The sequence below is a fragment of the Cariama cristata genome, unplaced genomic scaffold (assembly GCF_000690535.1).
Source record: "Cariama cristata isolate BGI_N322 unplaced genomic scaffold, ASM69053v1 scaffold1443, whole genome shotgun sequence".
Classification (NCBI taxonomy): Eukaryota; Metazoa; Chordata; class Aves; order Cariamiformes; family Cariamidae; genus Cariama; species Cariama cristata.
Window position 1 is genome coordinate 53,021 of NW_009606430.1, and position 19,729 is coordinate 72,749.

The 19,729-nt window shown below is 51.1% G+C and overlaps 1 protein-coding gene across 1 annotated transcript; it reads left to right on the forward strand.

Moving 5' to 3' along the window:
• Positions 1 to 6,358: 6,358 nt before the first annotated feature.
• NRIP3 (nuclear receptor interacting protein 3) lies at positions 6,359 to 18,643 on the forward strand (the record flags this gene model as incomplete). The annotated part of the gene is made up of 6 exons (XM_009696343.1): positions 6,359 to 6,532; positions 13,482 to 13,661; positions 14,392 to 14,474; positions 17,841 to 17,980; positions 18,394 to 18,446; positions 18,546 to 18,643. Coding segments are annotated over exons 1-6 (728 nt in total), but the record flags the coding sequence as incomplete, so codon positions are not given.
• Between the last annotated feature and the right edge of the window lie 1,086 nt (positions 18,644 to 19,729).

The window sequence follows — 19,729 nt, forward strand, 5'->3', positions numbered from 1 at the left end:
TGCCTGGCTCTGCTGCTGCTTCTTGGTCTCTGGTGTCAGGCTTCTGGAAAGTTAGAAAAGGAGCCAGAAAATTGTGTTTGTGTAGTGTGAAATGGCTCGCACTGTTTTAGCCTTAACAAGATCCCTCCTATACCTTTAATGACCTGAATGTAAAATTTATGGCATGGAATGCCCCAGCAGTAGAGGAAGGCTTCAGCACACAAGCTGCCCTTCTGCAGGACAGGAGGGGAAGTGAAATCCCCTGAGGTTTGGGAAGTCTGAATGATGTAGTTATGGTTGGCACTTTGAATATATGTGTAGCTTACTTCAAAATAAATATTTGCAGTTCAACTCTAGCATGTATGTGGGAGGGTGAGAACTAACATGTATTAATGTTTCTTAAAATTAATAATTTTGAAAATTTTATACCGGAAAAATCTTCTTATTGCACAAAATAAACAGAGGTCAGTGTGGATACATACTGGGGAGAAACGTCACCTGCCCTCTGCGTACACCATTTCCTGCCCACCTGCCCAGGTGGAGTTCCTGAAGAAAGCCATGCAATGGACATTTGGGGAGGGAGAGAGAGATGAATTTGTCTTTTTGCTCGAGAGGAAAGTTTCCTGGTCTCTTCAGCTCCATGGAAAGCTCTGAAAAACCCAGTGGCGAGCGTCTGCAGCTGGTTTCGTAGCAGCAACGCCTTCTGAGTTGCACTCAGATCTTGTCTTGGAGGAAACCAGCTCATGAGCAATGCTGAGGGCACGATCGGCCCCATCTTCCCCCACCTGTGAGCAGGAGGGGTGCAGTTCAATGCGCAGCAGCCACCATTACCTCCATTAAGGGCTGCAGTTGTTCCTGCTGGGTCTATGATGTGGAGGTCAGGGAAAGCCAGGCCTTCTGTCCCCCACACCAGTCCCCATGCCTATTGTCCTCTTATCCCTTTCCCGGTGCTTGGCAAGTCACCTGCTAGCTTCTCCCTTTCCCCTTGGCACCCTGTCCCAAGTCCCCTGCCTGCCCCTTTGCCGGCACATGGAACCTGCAGCTTCGTCCCTGGCTCACATGGGACCTGGAAGAGGCTCAGCCCGTTTTCCTCGTGCAGCACAGTTACCAGCACGGCTTTGCAAGCTCTAGAGGCAAGACCTGTTCTTACGCTCCATCAGCCACAAATAGCTCCTAGCCAGGAGTTGGGTGTCACTGAGGTATGCGGTAGGAGATGCTAGCAAGTGTACCATTTGTGTCCCTGACCAACTCTTCCTGTGCTTTGATTTTTTTCTGGAAGTGTGTTTCAGCCTCTTTAAAACAGGAAAAATAAAGGTAAGGAAGCTCTTGCAAGACTTGCTATTTTAATGTCTTGGTTTGACACGTGCAGCTTCTGTGTTCCTGAAACTTAGCGTCCACCTGTTGTCTCCATATCTGAAGAGGACTAGACAGATAAATTCAGTCCTGTCTATGAGAAGCTGCACAACGACTGATTCCTCTCCTAGCGTCACCAGTGCCCCCGCTCCATGCCTGCTGCCCCCAGCTCATGCCCTGCACAGAACGTGCATGGGGGGAAAGGAGATTGGAGCTGCACCCAGGGTAAACAGGGAGAGCTGCCCTGGGAACGGCTGTCTCCATGGAGTGCTCGTGCTTGTGATGGGGCCCGTACCCCAGCCCAGGAGGTCCCTTCTCTTGGTCAGCACTGGAAACGCAGACGGTGGGTGTGGAGTTACTCTGCAAAATGGGCCACATCTCTCGGGAATCTCAGCCTGATTCTACCTTTGTACGTTATAGGATTTCTCCAGCTCTATCCATAGCCTTTGTCTCGCTACAAATGATGATTAAGAAGCTCACTAAATCCTTACGGATTTTTGTATCCAATCTTTTTAGAAAAGACTGTTTTCTAGTCTCCAAATTATTCCAGTTATTTGCTTGAGTATGCTAGAGCTGACCCTTACATACCCTGCACCGATGGACAGAATAACTTATTTTTCTACATCAATTATTGTGGTTTCATTTTCTTGAGCTCTTCACAGGCTTCCCTCTGGAAACTGAATCTTTCTCTGAAGTTTTCTCTTTGTGCTGGGGTAAATTATTCTTTCTGGGACTTTGCCTGCTGCTGCTTCTGTTTCTGTTAAATTATACCACTCTGTCCTTTCTTCTGAGTTTTCTGGAGCATCTCTGCATCTCTTCGGGATATGGCAACCACTAACAAATCACTTCTTTTTAAGGAAACATGAGAAATCAAAGGAAAGAGAAAAATAAAAAGGACCGACCCACTTCCTGCCTTGCCTGCTGCCGCTTTCCTTTTCATCGAGAAAAGAGATGAAATGGAGGTGGGAACGAAACTCTGCAGCTCTTCTTTCCTTATGCTGATTAAGCTGCAAGCATGACTGGGTACTAAGCCCATATAAATCAGCTGTAAACAGGGGTAAAAAATTGCTGGGGTTTAGCTTAGTTTACATCACGTGTAAAGCAAATTGCGTTTGCAGGCAGGACCTGCCTTCTGTGTAGGGTGGTTAGTAAGCTCCGGAGCGCTGCGGGTCCTCTCCCCTTCCCTCCAAGGGCCCTTGTGCTGCTGTTCAGCTCTGCCTTTCTCCGTCTCCAGCTGCGATGGCAAAGGGCATGTTGGAAAAGCCACGGAAAGCACCATTTCCCTCTGATTACTCTTTGCACTGGGTTTGGAAGCTGAGGACAAAAGCACCCCTGTCCTCGGCTTTGCTGGACCAACAGATGCCCAGAGCCCACTTCAAACGTGTGGCAGCTTTGCCAGTGGCCGCTGGGGCCATCTGCCCCCGGTCCCAGCACGGGCCGTCTCTGGCATGTGCCCCGTCCGCGCCAGCAGTAATGGGCAGCTGGGCTTTCCAGCAGAGCCAGCCGGTCCTGGAGGGCAGGGCCAGTCCCCCCGGGCTGGGGGGGTCTTCTCAATCGCAGCCTTGTGAAGCTGCCTTTTGACATTGGCCTCGGTGTTACGCTGGGCAGAGGAACGCGTGTGCTGCTCTGGGGTCAGGAGGGAGCAAGAAAGGTGGTTTTGTCCCCCAGGGCTTTTCTTGAGTGAGGGGCAATGGTCATGCACAGACCTGTCTCTAGTGAGCGGGTGGGAATTTTTCTCAAATGTGCCCCTATTTAGACACGCGACACGGGGTGGGAGCGATACCCCTGGCTAGTCTGTGGCAAAGAAGTGACCAACTCGGAAGTTAAACCTCTGGGTTGGACGTATCCAAACTGAGTCCCTGTTTCAGTGTGGATCCTGAGTAATTTGAGCAGATGACTTACTGCTCCTCCCACTTTCCTCTTTCCCAGGATTAAAAATCAAGAGGGGAATTAGGGCCTTTATCTCATTTACTACTCTTCAACAGTGGGCAAATTTTCTTCTGATCCATTAGCGCCAGGCGCATTTATCACATGCAGCAGAAGTGAACTTGTAGGGTTCAGACAAAATGCTTGTTTGCTGAATTAAAGTGCAGGCTGCAGTCTTGGAGCCGTAGTGTGAGGGGGGGCTTTTCATCCTCCACCTGCTCTTGCAGCTTTACTCGTCTTGCCGTAAGCCAGAGCTGACCGGGCGTTTGCTAGTATGCCAGGCCGAGTGCTGCTCCTTCACGGAGATTTGTGTTAAAAATTGTCTCCTGGTTTCAGTGGCAGTTCTGCTTTCTTCTGTGCCTCCTTGCCTTTGGGAGAGTGCAGTCGTATGTCTTTGTTTAATCAGCTGGGTAAGTGCCAGATAGCTCCCAAGGTGAAAAATAAGGTGCTTTTATCCTCCCGGGCATGTTTGCCTGTAGGGGAACAATGGTCCTGTCGTGCCATGAGCCAAGTCAGCACCGGGAGAAAAAAATGATATCCCCCTTCGATCTGTCAGCCCTGTTACGCTTCTGCACACCGACACGTTCACCGAGCTCAGGCTGGCTCACGCGTAATGGCCCCTACGTGAGGCTGTGCAATCATGGGTTTGAATTTTATTGTGTTCTGCACTCTCATCTGATTTCCACCCCCCCACCCTCCCAGGTCGTATGAGGAGGGGCTGAACATAGACACTCTGGCTGTGGCTGTAGAGCTCAGAGGTATAAGTTTACCCACAGAGCATTGCCGCTGCGGCATCAGCGCGGCGGCTGGCATCAGCCCTGCTCAGTGTCAGCACCGCTCCCCCTGCCAGGAGCCGGGGCGGTGGGGTGCCGGTGGTGTGGGCGCTGCTGTCAGCACCCTCCTGCGAAGGGGCTGCCCTCAGTGCCCTCGCGTCAGCTGAGCTTTACATTTAACATGTGCCAAGATGAAGAAATGGGCGGTTGGTTCTGCGCTGTCGGGGCTGGCCCCGTTGCTTGGGTCAAGGTGAGAGGACAGGGCTGGCTGCGGCTCACCGCTGCTGGGGGCCGGATCCTGCCTGGCCCCTTCCCCGCTCAGCGCTTTGCAGCAGCCCGCAGTGGAGGGACGAAGGAGAAACTCTGGTGCTGTGGTTTAAAGTCACTCTGCCTGCTTGGTGATTTCATTGCTTTAATTTATTTTTTTTCCAATGTATCTCAGTTGCTGCAAAGGAAATGTCTTTCCCTGGCTGTTTTAAGGGGAACCCCTCTTTTTCCTCTCTCTTCTCCACATTACTCTGGGTCTCTTCCCAAAGTATTTTTCCCTGGCCTCCCCTGTCCCTCTCCTGTCAGAGACAGGAGTGTTTCCCTGAAGCCGGCCAAAGGCTGATGGTGTCTTGATGAGCCGAAAGTGTGAGTCCAGGCTGCGTTGGTGGGGGAGAGCAAAGTGGAGTCAGCACCCCAGCTCCTCCCAAAGGTTAGGAGTCCCCTGGAAGTCAGACTTGGCATAAATCCTGGGCTAAGCTTGGCTTTTCTTGTGCTCTATCTAGTGCATCAAAGCTCTTTGTTAGTTTAACAAGAACCAAACCCATGTGGGGTGTTTCTGGATCTGTACTGTGTCTCTGAGGCAGAGCTGTGTTTTCTCCTGCCCCTATTCCTTGCAACAAATTACTTGGAAAGCAGAAGGCTGAGGTGAGCGCCTGCTGCCCCAGCTGTGCTGCTGGAAGTGTGTGGGCCCTTCTCAGGGTGGGGGGGGAAAAAAAAAGTGTTTCTTTCTGGTGGGAGATGATAAATCACTTGAAAACTCATTGCTGTAGTGAAAGAAACCCATGTGCGTTACGAGACCTGTTAAGAAAATCCCCTTCCCTAACTATTGTCTCAATTAGTCTTTGTAGTATGAAAGTGTATTAAGTTTGTTAATGTGTATTAGTTCACGTTGTACGCTGTAATGTAATGAGGTAGTGGAATTTTACTGGAGACACTGGTATTGTTCATGCTTAAGTAAAACAAGCTACAGGACAGCCTGGCCCCAGAAATAAGGACTTCGCTTCTTAGAAGCCTAGAGCTGCCCATGAAGGCTAAAGGATACCCCTGGACAATCAATATACTGCCAACATCCTCATCCTCTAACATGTCTTTGAAACCCTCCCAGCATCGTCTGGCATCAGAGATGAGTCACTATAGCAAGACTGACTCCAGCAACGTCTGGATCAATAACCACGCAGCAAGAATGCTGCAAAACTGTGGTTGCTTTGCAAGGTTTTACTCTGATTAGTGATCAGTAGTGTGGATGTTTAGTGATTAGTCAGATCATGCTGTACCTGAATGTTTGATGGGTATAGACACCCTGTGTAAAACCACATCTGGGGTGCCCCACTTTGGCTGGGACAATTTTCATGATAGTCCCTATCCTTCCTGGGGACCTGAGTAGGCAGTAACAATGCAGATCGATGCCTGCAATGCTTCGGTGATGCCAGCGGTACCCAGAGCCTGCCCTAACCCTGCTGGCTCCGGGTGTGAGGTGGCAAACCTCAGGGTGGCCAGTTGCACGGTCGGTGGGGGGCTGCATCACCCCAGCCCTGTGGGGCAGCAGCAGCCAGGACCGCATTGCCTACCATGACGCTTCAGACTCCCTGTCCAGGCCAAAAAAAGCTGTGCCTGCAGAGGCTGGCTGGGAGGTCCGCTGGCTCCTGGGGCTGTTTGCAACTCTCAAAGTCCCCCAGGATCCGCACGGGCAGAAAATAGAGTGCCGGAGTGCTCCGGTGCAGAGCACGGTGCTCTGGTGCTCACTTTTCTGCCCGTGAGGCTCCTGGGGGACTTTGAGAGCCATCGGATGCCTGCGGCTAATCTTGCTTTCAGGAGAAGCAGCGAGGAGGAACAACACCAATTTATTCCCTTAGACTGAGCCTGAGCTCGCCCGCCGTTGTTTGTGCAACGTATTGCAATGTGTCCAACCCCTCCTTCCCTCGGCAGCGCCGGCTGGAGTACCTGCCGGTCTCCAAACGTCACCAGGCTCCAGTTATAAAGCGCAGGCGATAGAACATCTTCCCAGCTCCATCTCTCCGAGAGACGCATCTTCGAGAAGCGAGCCGTACGCAGGTGGAAAGATGTTTTATTCGGGTGTCTTGAGAGAACCGAGTAGAAAAGAAGTGGAGATAAGGGAAGCGGCATCTCTCCGCCAGCAGAGGAGGATGAAGCAGGCGGTTCAGTTTATTCACAAGGATTCTGCAGATCTCCTCCCTCTGGATGGGCTGAAGAAGCTGGGGACTTCCAAAGATACTGTAAGGCTTTATTGTGTTTACTGGAAGGAGACTTAAGAAGCTGGTAGGGCAGTGTCTATTTTTTTTCCTTCGTGCCATTTTTCTGTTAGGAGAAGTTGGTTGCTTGTGGAAATTGATTTAAAAAATTAGGCTTTTGTATGTAAAAGGAAGGGAGTAGAAATATGATACTTGTTATCACCAGGGTTGCTTTTTGCTCTTTTTGCTAGTAGGTGCTTTCAAATGCCTGGCACTTGGATCTAAAAGCTTTTTTTTTTTTTTACATTTACATGAAAATGGGATAATGTTTTCAGTACAAAAATCCTCTCTGAATCAGAGCAAACCAAAATGGCTTCATATAATGCATACATATATACACATATGTTTGTCTGTGATGCATACATATATACACAACATATAATCGTAAAAGGTTTGGTAAAGTGCAGTCACGAGTACTTTAAAATATAAAACTGCCAAGATAACACTTTAGTAAAGACTTATGCATATATGGGATTTTTTAAATGAAGACACATAATTCTAGGTTTAAAATATTTACATATGTAATGATCCATGTGACATACAATATTCTTCATCATGTCCAGGGGCTGGAAAGCATTTCTAAATGCTAATGTGTGCAAATGTTTGAGCTTTCTCTAACAGGAAACAATAGTTAAATGTAATATCAAAAGTTCTGACATAAGGAGCAAAATCTAGAAAATATATCCTACCGAGGAAAGCTCCTTTACTTTTTTTTGCCCAATTGTTGCAAAATTCTTGCACCTTGTAACGTACAGTATTTGCTGTTTTCAATGCTTGATACAGGTTCACTGGAAAAAAGTGAATCTTTTTATTTTGTTCTGTCACAGCCTTCCTGCTCAGCTGGGTTAGGCTTGGCTCTGCCTGGCTGAGGTAAGTGGAATGAGTTGGCTGTTCTCTGCAGTGCATATGGAGCTGATTTTTTTGACATACCGAATATTTTGAGGTTGTAGGGAGTGAAGCTGCTGCCCAGGGAAAGGCTTGGAAGGAGCTTTCCCGGTCACCATTGAATGGCAGCATTCCATCGGGGAGCTACAAAGTGCCTTTCAGAGTGGGATGCTGTTGTTATTGTCTGCAGAGTCTAAATAACGTGTTGTGGCTCAGCAAGCCACAGCGTGCGGGGCTGAGACCCTGATGACAGGAGTTTCTGCTCTGCCCAGACGAGAGGAGCAACAGGTAGCAGGAGCCAGGGGCACTGAGCACTGAAGTCCTTGTCCCCGCAGCAGCAAGGACCAGCTTTGGCCCCGGCGCCAGGGGCAGAGCATGGGGCTCCTTGCCATGGCCTTGGCCACAGAAACGTCACCCGAGGTTTCCTCCCTGCTCTTATGCCCACGCCGGCTGAGCCGCGGCTGCAGCATCGCCCTGCTGCACCCACAGACCCTGCGAGGAGGGTCCACGTGGAGAGGCTCTCTGCAGGGATGCACCCAAGCCCCGGGGAGGTCCACAGCTCCTCATCCCCTCCAAGGACAAAAAGAAGGTGCAGCGTGACAGAGGTGTGCTGCCCGCCCTGGCTACCCTGGCTGTGGTGGGTGTCTAGCTGGGGATGGGGTGAGAACCGAGCTGGTACAGACCCACCCCACTGCAAAACCACCTTGTCCCCACGCCACAGCGAGGGGTGATGGGACAGTGGGCAGAGGTGACACCAGTGTGCCTTGGCCACAGCCCACAGCCTCCTGCCCCATGGGACATACGGGAAGTCCCCAAAGCAGCAGCACTAGCATGAGCTCAGGCCCCTTCCCACAGGCCCAGAGAAGATGCTGTGACAGTGGGTCGTGTTGCAGCGAAGCAACGCTGGCAGCACCGCCACGCTCACACCACACGCCACCGGGACAGCAGTGAGCGTCACTTCAGGAGGACCCACTGCGTCTGCCTGGTGCCGTGGCTGCATGGATGTCACAAGAGTTGTCCCCAGAGGGAGTGGAGATCGTGCAACTCTGAGACTGGAGAAGCACCAAGAGCCTCCAAAATATGGGACCCCCACCTTGGCATGGCCCCGAACCGAGAGGTCCAGGTCCAGAGGGGTTGAGCTGCGCTGTCAGGAGGCCCAGGGCATCAGGGGTCCTCGCCCAGGGTCTTTGCATGCCTTGCTTGTGAATAACTGCACACCTCTTAACAAAACAGCACATTTTCATGTCTAAAGCTGCACGACAGCTGTAGTGACGTGGGTGGAAGGGCTTTTGACGTGACTGGTGTTATTAATGCAGGGTTTCCTGCGGGGGTTTTCCAGCATCCTCAGCAGGAGAAGAGAGGAGGTAACAGCTCCCCAGAAATGGGGACAGGTAGCGAGGACAGACCCTGTCTGTCAGGGTGACAGCTGGCAGCGACCACTCCGATTTTGGGGAGAAATCCCCTTCATTTTGGCCACAGTGGAGGAGGTGCTGCGCACAGCGAGGCAGCAGCAGGTCACGGGGGTGGGTATGCTGGCATCCCCCAGCTTGTGGGTCCTTGCTCGGCTCCTGAAGCATCTCTGCTGGTGATGCCCTTTGTAGGCAGGTTTGATAAATACTTGTAATTATCTATGTTAAACCTCTGATATTTTTCAGTGTATTATTCTGGGTTGGACTGAACTCTTTTCTAGGTCCTCACTCCCTTTATGTATTCCATTTTGCCTAGCCTAAGATCAAACTATAGCATAGCATACACTGAACTTGGCAACTGTAGGGCTGGATATACAGAGCAGAAATTATTTTTTTTTGATGCCTTACTATTAGCCTCCTCCCTGAAGCCTAGAAAATTGGCATGAGATGGTTATTAACTGGGATTTGGGCTTCCTGACACCGTTACTGTGACTCCCTGCCTGGCTTGGGCTGGGCGTGCTGGCCGTCGGCAGCTCCTCCTCGTCCTCCAACGCTTCGCCCTCGCTCCGAGAGCCCCCCGTCCAGATTGGAGGGGCTTTGCCTGAAACAGTCCCACATCACTTTACAAGCTGGAAAACAAAGTTATAAATAGTATCAACCAACCAAAGAAAGCATTTCCCCTTCCCAAAATGCCCTCAGAGCCTTCCCTGGGCGCCGGGTCCTCAGCACAGCTCTGGGTGACCCGTGGCCCTGTCCCCTGCTCCTGTAGCCGGTGCAACACTGCATTAACTGCGGTGGGTTCTGTTTTCCCACGGTGCACTCCCCAGAGCTTGTTGTGTCTTGGTTAAAACACAAACAAACCTTTGCTGTTACATGCACTGTCTTGGTCGGAGACCTGGCTGCTGCCTGGGCACCCATGGGATGCAGGAGAGCAGGGGCAGCGCTTGTGCCCCCTCATCCCCCTGCGAGAGCGGCTGACAGCACGCCAGCACAGGCCGCTGGTAGAAGAGGTGAATTTGGATGAAGGATGGAAAGAAGAGAGAGAAATTGGTTATTTCTTGGGACGAGCTCCGTTGGTGTGTTAAAACTCCTTTCTTCTACTGTCTAGGTACTTAAGAGAGGGCAAACCTCCTGAGATGGGTTTGAGGAGGGAGGAGCTGGCATCTTCCCTGACTTTCGTCTCCACCTGGGTGAAACTGTTGTTGATGGGTCTCGTTATCCCTAGATCTAGAGGCCAAAATAGTGGAAAACCTGCCAGAGAGATGGATACTGCAAGCTGCAGTGATGTGCTTGCTAATAAATTAGAGAGCAACACAACTGGACAGAATTATTTGTGGTTTTGACAGACAGCGGTAAATAGGTTCAGCAATAGCCGGTGTCTCCACTCACTTCTTTTAGGTTTCTACTGTGAATTTTTTAGGGGATTATAGGTTTTTGCAAAGTCTCGGGGATGGAAAGGGAGCTCTCTTATGAAAAAAATCCTAGTTTGTATTTATATTGTGCTGAATGATACTAGGAAATAACTTATTTCTTTGCACTTATACAATGGAATGTAACATTTTATTTATTTATAAAACTTTCAACAGTTTTGTGAGATGCATAGGAAGACAGTACCAGATAATCTGGGTTACTTCAAACACTGGTCCTGGCTGCATGGCTGGCCTGTGCTGGAGGGAGAACACGGCTGCCTTCCCCATTGCTCTTTTCCACCCCTCCCTCCCATGGTCTTCTTGCAGTTTTCCAGCAAAATGTGTGTTTGCAAATCATTGAATCATTATGGTTGGAAGAGACCTCAAAGACCTCAAAGATCATCAAGTCCAACCGTATAACTGATGCCACCATGCCCAAATGTCCCCTGGCACATTATCTGTTTACCAAGTACGTATCCATCACTTGAGTCATCTCCGTGACTAACATCCCTCACTCTGTTGCACATGAGAGTCAAGGGAAATACCAGTTAAAGCAAACTAATTAATAGCCTGAGACAGGTTGGTGCTGCAGGGAACCTTTTCAGCCCCCTCTTGCTAGATTATTTCTGTACTGGAACACCATGTAAGCAACGTTTGTGCCCCAAAGGCAGGATTTGCTGTGGCTTTCAGAAGAGCAAGTGTCAACAAAAGACAGTCCCATTTGTGGTGGTAACTCGTGTTCACCAAGTGCTGGATTTTTTCCTTTTGGTGCTGGATCCCATATAGGATTCATAAAACCAGGGCCTGAGAAAACCCACATATGTAACTGGTTAGTGATCCATAGGAGAACTTGTAGTAAAACAAATTGAGGTTTAAATCAAAGGTAGATGACAGTTAAAATAGCAATGATGAGTGTGCCGGTGACTTGTTCTTCCGCAGCCTGTTCTTTCAAAGGTATTTGGCAATTTGATTGAGGCCAGGCAGATCAGAAGAGCACCTAGACTGTCCTGGATGATGCCATTCAGAAACTTCTCTCAGTCCTAGCTAAGCAGGGCTGGGCACGAGGAGGTGACTGATGTGCGAGCAGCTGTCTTCTGCCCAGCTGGGAACTTCACCCATCTACTTCTCCAGTCCCCTACCCCCTCATTTGTTGTTTTTGATGATGTGAAGAATTAGTCCTCCAGATGTGTGCCTGAGTTGCTGGCAAACATAAAGGGTAAGAAGGATGTGCCATCCACTGTCAGCAAAGCCTGGCTTGCATTTTTGGTCAGATGAGGAGCCTTGGAGGTGACCACAGGGCTGACTGCACAGACGGCTTCTGCCTCATGTAAGGGTGCCCTCGCTTCCAAACCGATTTGCTTGTGTCTCAGCACAGGGTCCATTACCAGTGGAGCCAGTCTGCCTGCCTTTAATCTAGTTAAGTAATACTGGTGTCTGCTCTTCAATCTCACTGGGAAGGTGGTGGTCACCAGAGCAGTGCTGGAGCTTCCCTACTTTTTGTGCATGAAGGAGATGGCACAAAGTCGGATCTGATTTCTCCCTGTCGCTGGGAGCGCGGCTATGTTATTGCCTTTGCGCAGAACATCTTCTCTAGCACGCTGGTCAGACATAGCACCTGCAGCTGAAAATGGTCATGACATTTTATTTCCTTTCAAGTTGCAGGTTGTATACAGAGGTTAGAACAGTGAAAAGTGGGGAAAAATATTATATGTCCCAGTGACCACTGGTGTTGGCTGCATCTACCCAATCTCATCAGTCAGGTCGAGTTTAACAGCCTGTGTTACGCCTACAACAGGATCTGAAGCACTAATGTGGTTGCAGTTATTTTAGGATGATGCCAGGTTGCATTAACCTTTTGTAAATGCTGTTATTTAACATGCTGCACAGATTATTTTAAAGACAAGGCGCTGTGCACGAGGGTGCATGCTGGCCAACTTGGGGAACCATGGCCCGAGGTTATCAAAGTTATCTTGATCCCTTCAAAGTTCCTTGGGGATGAGGAGGTTTGCTGGTTTAGATGTCCCTGCAGACACACAGGCATATTTAATATGAATGCAAAAATTCAGGAATCAGCCAGTAAGAAGGTCTCGCTGTGGACAAATTAAAATCAGAAGGACGGGGCAGTGATGGTGAGGGGAGATCAACTGGGCAGAGAAATGAGCAGATAAACAAGCAGAGTCATTTCACCTCCAGCAGAGTATGCACATCCATCCGTGACAAACATTAAACATAAAAAGGCTTTTGGGAAAGCGGTAGGAGGAGATTTTGAGAGGCAACACGCTTCTTGCAGGGCAAATGGAAATGACAGAGAAATCGAGAAGCTGCTGTATAAAGCATTGGATGTTCCCGGGAGAATACCTACCTACCTACCTCAGATGATATTACCTCTTCCCCTCCTCTCCTTTCCCTCCCACAGCATGGCACCCAGGATTGGTCCCATTTACTCACCCTTAGCAGCTAAAGACAAATGCATAGGGAAGAGAGACACAGGGCAATTTTAGACCAAATTGTCCTGTAAAGGCCAGACTAGGTCTGGCAAGAGACACCATTTGTAGCTCTCTTCTTGCAGTTGTGCCTGGTTCACTCACACCTCTAAAAGCCAACTTACACACAACCAAATCAGCTTCTTAAATTCTGGGTCGATTCACACAAAAAGCATCGCCACAGGTGGAGGTTGGACACAAGTATTTCCTATGCCAGCAAGGCCAGTGCTCAGTGAAAGCATCTGTGTTCACTCAGTAAGTCCATACACCTTTTTCGTACTTATGCGATGTGTGTAACTGGAAAGGTAATTTGTTACCTAACTTTTCCCATCATTGCAGAATTCCCAATATCCTTATCAACAGATGAGGGCAATTATGACTGAAACACCAGCTTGGAAAAGCCTGACTTCTTTTGATTCCTATATGAAATCAAGTCTTGAACTTGAGTTTGGAAAAAGAAAGGCATCCCTCCAAATTCTGGTTAATATTTTGAAAGGATTATTCCCTTGCCAATACAAAGTACTTCTCTTTAGTCAACACCAGATAAGCCAGAGCTGACAGGAGACCAAATAGATGTAGGTTAGGGAGAGTACGTGTAGTCTGGGAATCGGGGAGAGTGAGACTTGAGGGCATCCCTCCCGCGAGAGCAGCGCTGGCCCGCGGGCACCACGGCAGGCTGGCCATGCAGGGCACTTCGTGGCTTCCCACTGACTTCGCCTCGCTCTTCTCTGTGTGTTTTTTCTTAAAGCAACCACATAATATCCTGCAGAAGCGCCTGATGGAGACAAATTTATCAAAATTACGAAGCAGCAGAGGCAGCTGGACTCTGAAGAGTGATATCTCAGCACAGACCAACAAGCTGAATCAAACCAAACTGGGCAGCTCGGAGAAAATGGAGGACGAGGAGCTCATAGTGGTGAGCTGCCAGGTAACAGTCCTTCCCCAGCCTTCTGTTTGTTCCCCCCCCCAATTTTATTTCTGACAGCCTCAAGCTGTGCTCTTGTTCTCCATGTTTCCCAATTCAGGTTGCACTGCACTGGGGCTGTCAGAGCTGTGGGGATGCTCCCCCTCTGCAGCTCAGGGCTGCTGTGGCACGGACACCCCCCCCTGCCCCCGGGTTTTGCAGACAAAACTGCTCTGCTGGGTGTCTGCCCTTGGACACCAGGGCACAGGGAGTAGCTGGACTGGGGCAGCATGCTGAAACGCTGAGCAGTAATTATCCATGGTGAATCCCTCTCCTCACAGCCTATTTATTTTCTTTGAGTGCCATCCCTCTTTTCTTTCCCCAAGAGCAATTTCACATTTCTCCTCCTTACCTCCACGCTCCTTTGTATTTCCTGCTCTCCACAATACCCTCTCCTGTCTGGGGCTGCCCCTTCTGCTCTCTGCAGGGGCAAATGCTGCTGGGAAGGGCTCAGGACCCAACACCATGTTGTTTTGTAGCAACAGCTTATTCAAAAAGCAGCTCAAGAACCAACTCGTGGGTGGCTGGGGTGGATGAGGTGGTACCCTGCGGGCACTGAGTGTGCCGTGGAGCGGGGATGGGCTGGCATGAGGAGATGTGGGCAGGGACCAGTGTGTGCAAAGCAGAGACCCTGGACACCCTGTGCTCATCCTGCATCCCACGCATCATCTCCCATCTCTGCTTGCTCTTGCAGTGTGCGGGGAAGGAGCTGAAGGCCGTGGTGGACACTGGCTCGCAGCACAACCTCATGTCATCTGCCTGCCTGGACAGGCTAGGGTAAATATCCAGCTGGATTTCTGTTTTGTGGGATCTCGGGGCTGGGGCTTCGCTCATGCCAGCGATGGCTGTTCTGGAAGGAAGTGCTTTGGGCTGTGCCCAAGCAAGCCCGAGCCTCCTGTTACAACCAAATCCTGGCTGCTTCTTAAATGTCCTTGCAGGGAACTGAAATAGAAAGCCACTAGTACCAAGCTATCCATCTCTGAGTAAATCCCTTCAGAGGATTCGATGCATTTGTATTTATTCAGTGCTTGCCTGTTTGTCATTCAGTGCCTGGTGAAACAGAGGAACGCCTGCCTGCCTTCTGCATCCCTGGGGCGGGCGTGGGGCTGGGTCAGCCCAGCCCAGCCCTGCGGGTCCCCACTGCGGGGCAGGGACCCGGCTGCTGGGCATGCTTCTGCTGGCGGCTGCAGCACTGCTGGCCCCAGCACCGGGTGTAAAGCAGCTCTGTGGTTGTGTATATGCATGTGCTTGAAAGTTGGTGTCTGACGTTACTCCCAATAACAAATTTATCCCAGTTGAAGGGCAAAGAAATGTATTTACACAGTGTTAGAGAGCTGACTGCCAGCCATTTGCAGCAAAACTCCCACTGATCTCCAAGGAGCAGGATCAGGCATCAGCTCATAGGGTATCAAGGAGATTTTGGCACTTTATTCCCGTGGAGTTGTTGCTTTTTATCACCGACTTGCACTGATTACGCAAAAACCAATTGCAGTTGCTCCCCGAGCACTACTGCACGGCCCTGAATGAATGGTGCCTGTTTTCTGTCCAGACAGTAATTACTTCTTTGCACAACAGTGTTTAGTGGCTGGAAGGTGGCTGCGCTTACTGCAAACTCGTCACAAACTGTGGAGCTGCTCAGCCTAGCTTACGGATGATAACAGTGCATTTGGAGGGGTCTCATCTTCCAAGATGCTGTACTGGCTGCTCAACACATCTGAGTTGCACGGCGATGCTCTCTGACAGTTTGTCTGCTCTCTGTGTTACTCATGCGTGTCCTCTGTAGTTTTTGCAGCATCAGTCTGCTTCAGCAGTCTCACCCTTTAAGGAGCACTTAAGAAATAGGTTAGAGCCAGGTTCTGCTCTCAGGTTATGGGGATTCCCTCCTGATTTGAGCGAGACCACTTTTGCAGCCATCAGCCGAACAGCTGCAGTTAAAAGGCCCCCGTCCCTCCCCAGTGTTACTCATCAGCAGTGAGCGAGTTTTGGTTCCTGCTAGCGGGGACCCCAGGGACACCGGGGTGTGCAGGAGCCGCATTGCGTGTGCAGGAGCCACGCTGCGTGTGCAAGCAGACAGCACGGGCAGAGCGACGGCCCGTCCCGCATCCGTTGCCAGCCCAGGCGTGCAGCAGGCAGGGCTGCCTTGCAGGCAGCTTTCCTGCAGCTCTTTTGCTGTTTGTGTTTGCGGGGACAGAAGCTAAAGCCAGATGAACAAAGTGGGTTAAAACCAGGGCTTTGATGCCTGGCTTGCTCTGCCGTTGCTGTGGTAGGTCTTGTGCGACAACAGGCACCGCTCCAGGATGTTTTACTTCAAAGCAGTCCAGCGCGTGTGGCAGCTATAAAACATGAGTTTTGTTTAAATCCAGCCCTGGAAAACAGCAGGGAAGAGGTCTGCCAGGCGATTTTTCGCTTGTTCCTGCCAGGGCAGGAGGGGCCCCACGGCGTGCTTTGCTGGGTGCTGCTGCCTGCAGTTGATGCTCAGGGGTTCTGGGGATGGGCCCTGCTGCTGTGGTCTCTGGAGGCTCAGCGCCTAAAAGCAGCACGTGTGTGCCCAAGGCACAGGCTCAATTCCTCTCTGCTTTTTTAGAAACCTTTTTGCATCTTGTCATGGTGCCGTTTGAGATCTTCCCCTCACCTCGGAGGAAAGCAGTGGGGTTAGCTCGCAGGTTGCCGCAGCGTAAGAAATCCCCTGCGGAGGTGTAGGTGCAGAGGTGAGCAGCTCTGGTCACTGCACACTGCTGGGGGCTTTCCACTTCCAAACCCCACTCCAAGATGTGTCACTGCATCATGCATCAGTGCTTCTCCTCACCTCGCTGCAGTTTGCTGGCCAGCTTTCAGCCACGCATTGCCCACGTGCTATCCATCCATCCTTGGGTCGGTCTTAGCTGGGATGAAGCCCTTCCTTACTCTGTCCCCACCCCTGCAGCCCCTCTGCAGCCCTGGTCACACCTGGGGAAACCCTCTGGGTCAGCAGGTGCCCGAGCGAGGAACCATCTCCAGCTGCATCTCGACTCTGTTCAGGTCCTGCCTCCGGTGCCATGGCCTGCGCCCTGCGGTGGGGACACATGGGGGGAAACAAAGACCACGGCCAGAGACCACATGTCTTCCCTTGAGTGAGCAGAGAAGCCACTGGAGTTGACTGCACCCAAAAAAGCCATTCCACCCTGTCTCGGGCCAGACTAAAGCCAGCTCGGGGCCAAGGGGCTCATAAACTTCTTGATGTGTTCCCACTGCTCTTTAATGCCAGTCCCTAAGGGAAGTGGCAGAGAGGATCCAGCTCCTTCTCTTCTACCTCTCCTCGTCCTTGTACCCCCACGAAATGGCGTGGGCAATGTCCACCTCAGTCCCGGGGCCTCTGCCTCTGAGGGGGGGCTGGTCCCCCCGGGCTGGATGGAGACATACACACACACACTGCTGCAACGCAATGCAGCGGAAAGGTACCTCAAATAGCAGAAAAGCGATACAGCTTTTGTCTGAGGGAGAGATCACCACCTCAAACTGCCGTTCCATTAGATTCCTGTTTGGTTTCAAAGAGAAATTGAAGCTAAATAATTAATCAGTATTGTCAGGCTAGTTCATGGGGCGTAGATAGAAGAAATGACTGTACCCGAGATATCCCTCACACCCTTTCATCCTTTTCCCGGGCTGAGTGTGATCGATCTGTCCCCATTTCCTCTGAATAAGCCCGGGAGCAGCACCTGCTAGCAAGCATGGATCAGGCATGCTGCCCCAGCTGTGAGACACGGGGACACAGTGTCGGCTGCTGCACGGGTGGGAGCTGGAGTGGAGTATCCCTTCCTTACCCCCGCACTGCATTAGAAGCAATTTTAAACCAGCAGCTTCCCCAAGTCTTGAGGAAACGTAGGAAAAAAGATTCCTCAGGGAAAACGCAAAATCCAGTCAGAAGCTCTGCTTGGGGCAAGGGCTGACGTGGCCCCAGGGCTGCGTCATGGGTCGTGCTATGGTCTGACGTGAGGTGCAGAGCATCACAGAAAACCTGCCAAGAAAGCAACTTTCCAATAACGGTGCGGTAATACAAGCAAGCTAAGAGCACCTCAGGTGTAAGTGCCCTCCAAACACCGTTTGGTCCTTGCCAGAGCAGCCAAACTGTTGCCGTTTCATGTCAGAAGTGTTTTCAATGCGCAGGCTAAAGGAGCATCTCAAAGCACTCCCTGGTGAAGAGGAGATGGTTTCCTTGCCGTCCAAGGAGAGGGCGATCGGGCAGCTGGAGTGTCTCGCCCTCACGGTGGGAGCGGTCCCTGTGGAGTGCACTGCCCTCGTCGTGGGTGAGTGGGTCTGTGCTCCTCCAGTCCTCAGATGCGGGCTGGGGCTCTACTCCCCCTTACCCCAGGGCGAAAAATGAAGCTTCAGAAACCTGCTAAAATTAAAATAGAAATACCACTTTTCTGCAGCAAAAGTCCTATTTGGCCCTTCAGAGGGAGGGAGGGAGGACGTCCTCAGCAGGGCTGTGCTGGCAGCACCAGGCTTGTGCTCTGCCGTGCCGATGGAGTGACAACCGTGTCTCCCTGCGGGTACATCCGCCTGCCCTCATTTAATCACATTCCCCTCCGGAGTAACTCAGTCCCTTTATAAACAGGGTGTTATTTAGCAGAGCAGCCATGAAGGAGGGATGGAGTCACTGACAAAAAGCATGGGAGAACATTTTGAGTGTATAACTCTGAATGTTCCTATTTTTCAGAAGACAATGAGAAACCCTTCTCCTTTGGGCTGCAGACACTGAAATCTCTAAAGGTAGGAGTTTTCCAGCAGGACTTTTACCCATGCTGGAGGAGCTGGAACCACTGTGAACTGCCGTTTTCCCTCTTACTGAAAGGCATTTATTCCCTACAGTGTGTCATAAACATGGAGAAGCACCATCTTGTTCTGGGGAAGACGAACAGGGAAGAAATCCCGTTTGTGGGCAGTGGCAGCGCGGCGGCGGGCGAGCAGTAAGTTGGCTGGGGAGGGGAGCTGCGTGTGCACCCCTGGGCACGATGGCCGTGCCCCCCAGCAGGAGTCTCCAGACCCTTGCTGCAGGCGAGCGAGAGCTCACCAGCACTGGCAGAAATCACCTCATTGAAAACATCACTGGTTTTCATCACCTCATTGAGTTTTGAAACAGAGTCCCTGGCTTTTTCAGTCGCCTTTTCAACTTTTGCTTTTTTTCCGGTAAGCATTGTACAGCAAAGGGGGTGTCTGAAAAGACACGCGCAGGGAAACGCCTTAGGAAATGTACTTTTTGGAGGTCACTAGGAAGACTCCTCGAGCACTGCTTTGAGAGTGTTCCCAAACAAACCTTTTTCTGGAAAATATTTACGAAGCAATGCAAATAAACCCACATGAATGTTTTGCAAAGTGCAGGAGAGAGAGAGATCCTGCCTGGTGATAACGGTGTTGCCACTTCTCCCCGCATTGCCCTGGCTGCCCTCCTGCCAGCTGCTCCTGATGTATGGGACTTTTTCAGCCTTATTGCCTGATAGAAAGAGAAATCCGTGCTGTCCGCTCCGGTACCTCCTAAAGGCGTGTAGCTTGTGCGGGCTGGCTCTGCAGTCCGGCAGGCAGCAGGCAGCAGGCAGGGCAATCCCCCTCCTTCCAGGAGCTGTGCGCGGCTCCTCCTCGCTGACCACCTGGGCATGGTGAAAAAGAGACGGACCTCTGGCTCCGGCCTCTGACTCGTGAAACCGGCAGGTACTGGGGGCCTGAGAGGAAAATTTATAGCAGCCTTCCTGTTCCGAAAGGGGCCTACAACAAAGCTGGCGAGGGACTTTTTACAGGGGCACGTAGTGATCGGACAAGGGGCCATGGCTTTAAACTGGAAGAGGGAAGATTTAGATGAGATATTAGGACGAAATTCTTCACTGTGAGGGTGGTGAGGCAGTGGCACAGGTTGCCCAGAGAAGCTGTGGCTGGCGCCCCCCCTGCAACGGCCCACGCCCCGGGGGATGGGGCTTTGAGCAACCTGGTCTGGTGGAAGGTGTCCCTGCCCATGGCAGGGGAGTTGGAACGAGATGGTGTGTAAGGTCCCTTCCAACCCA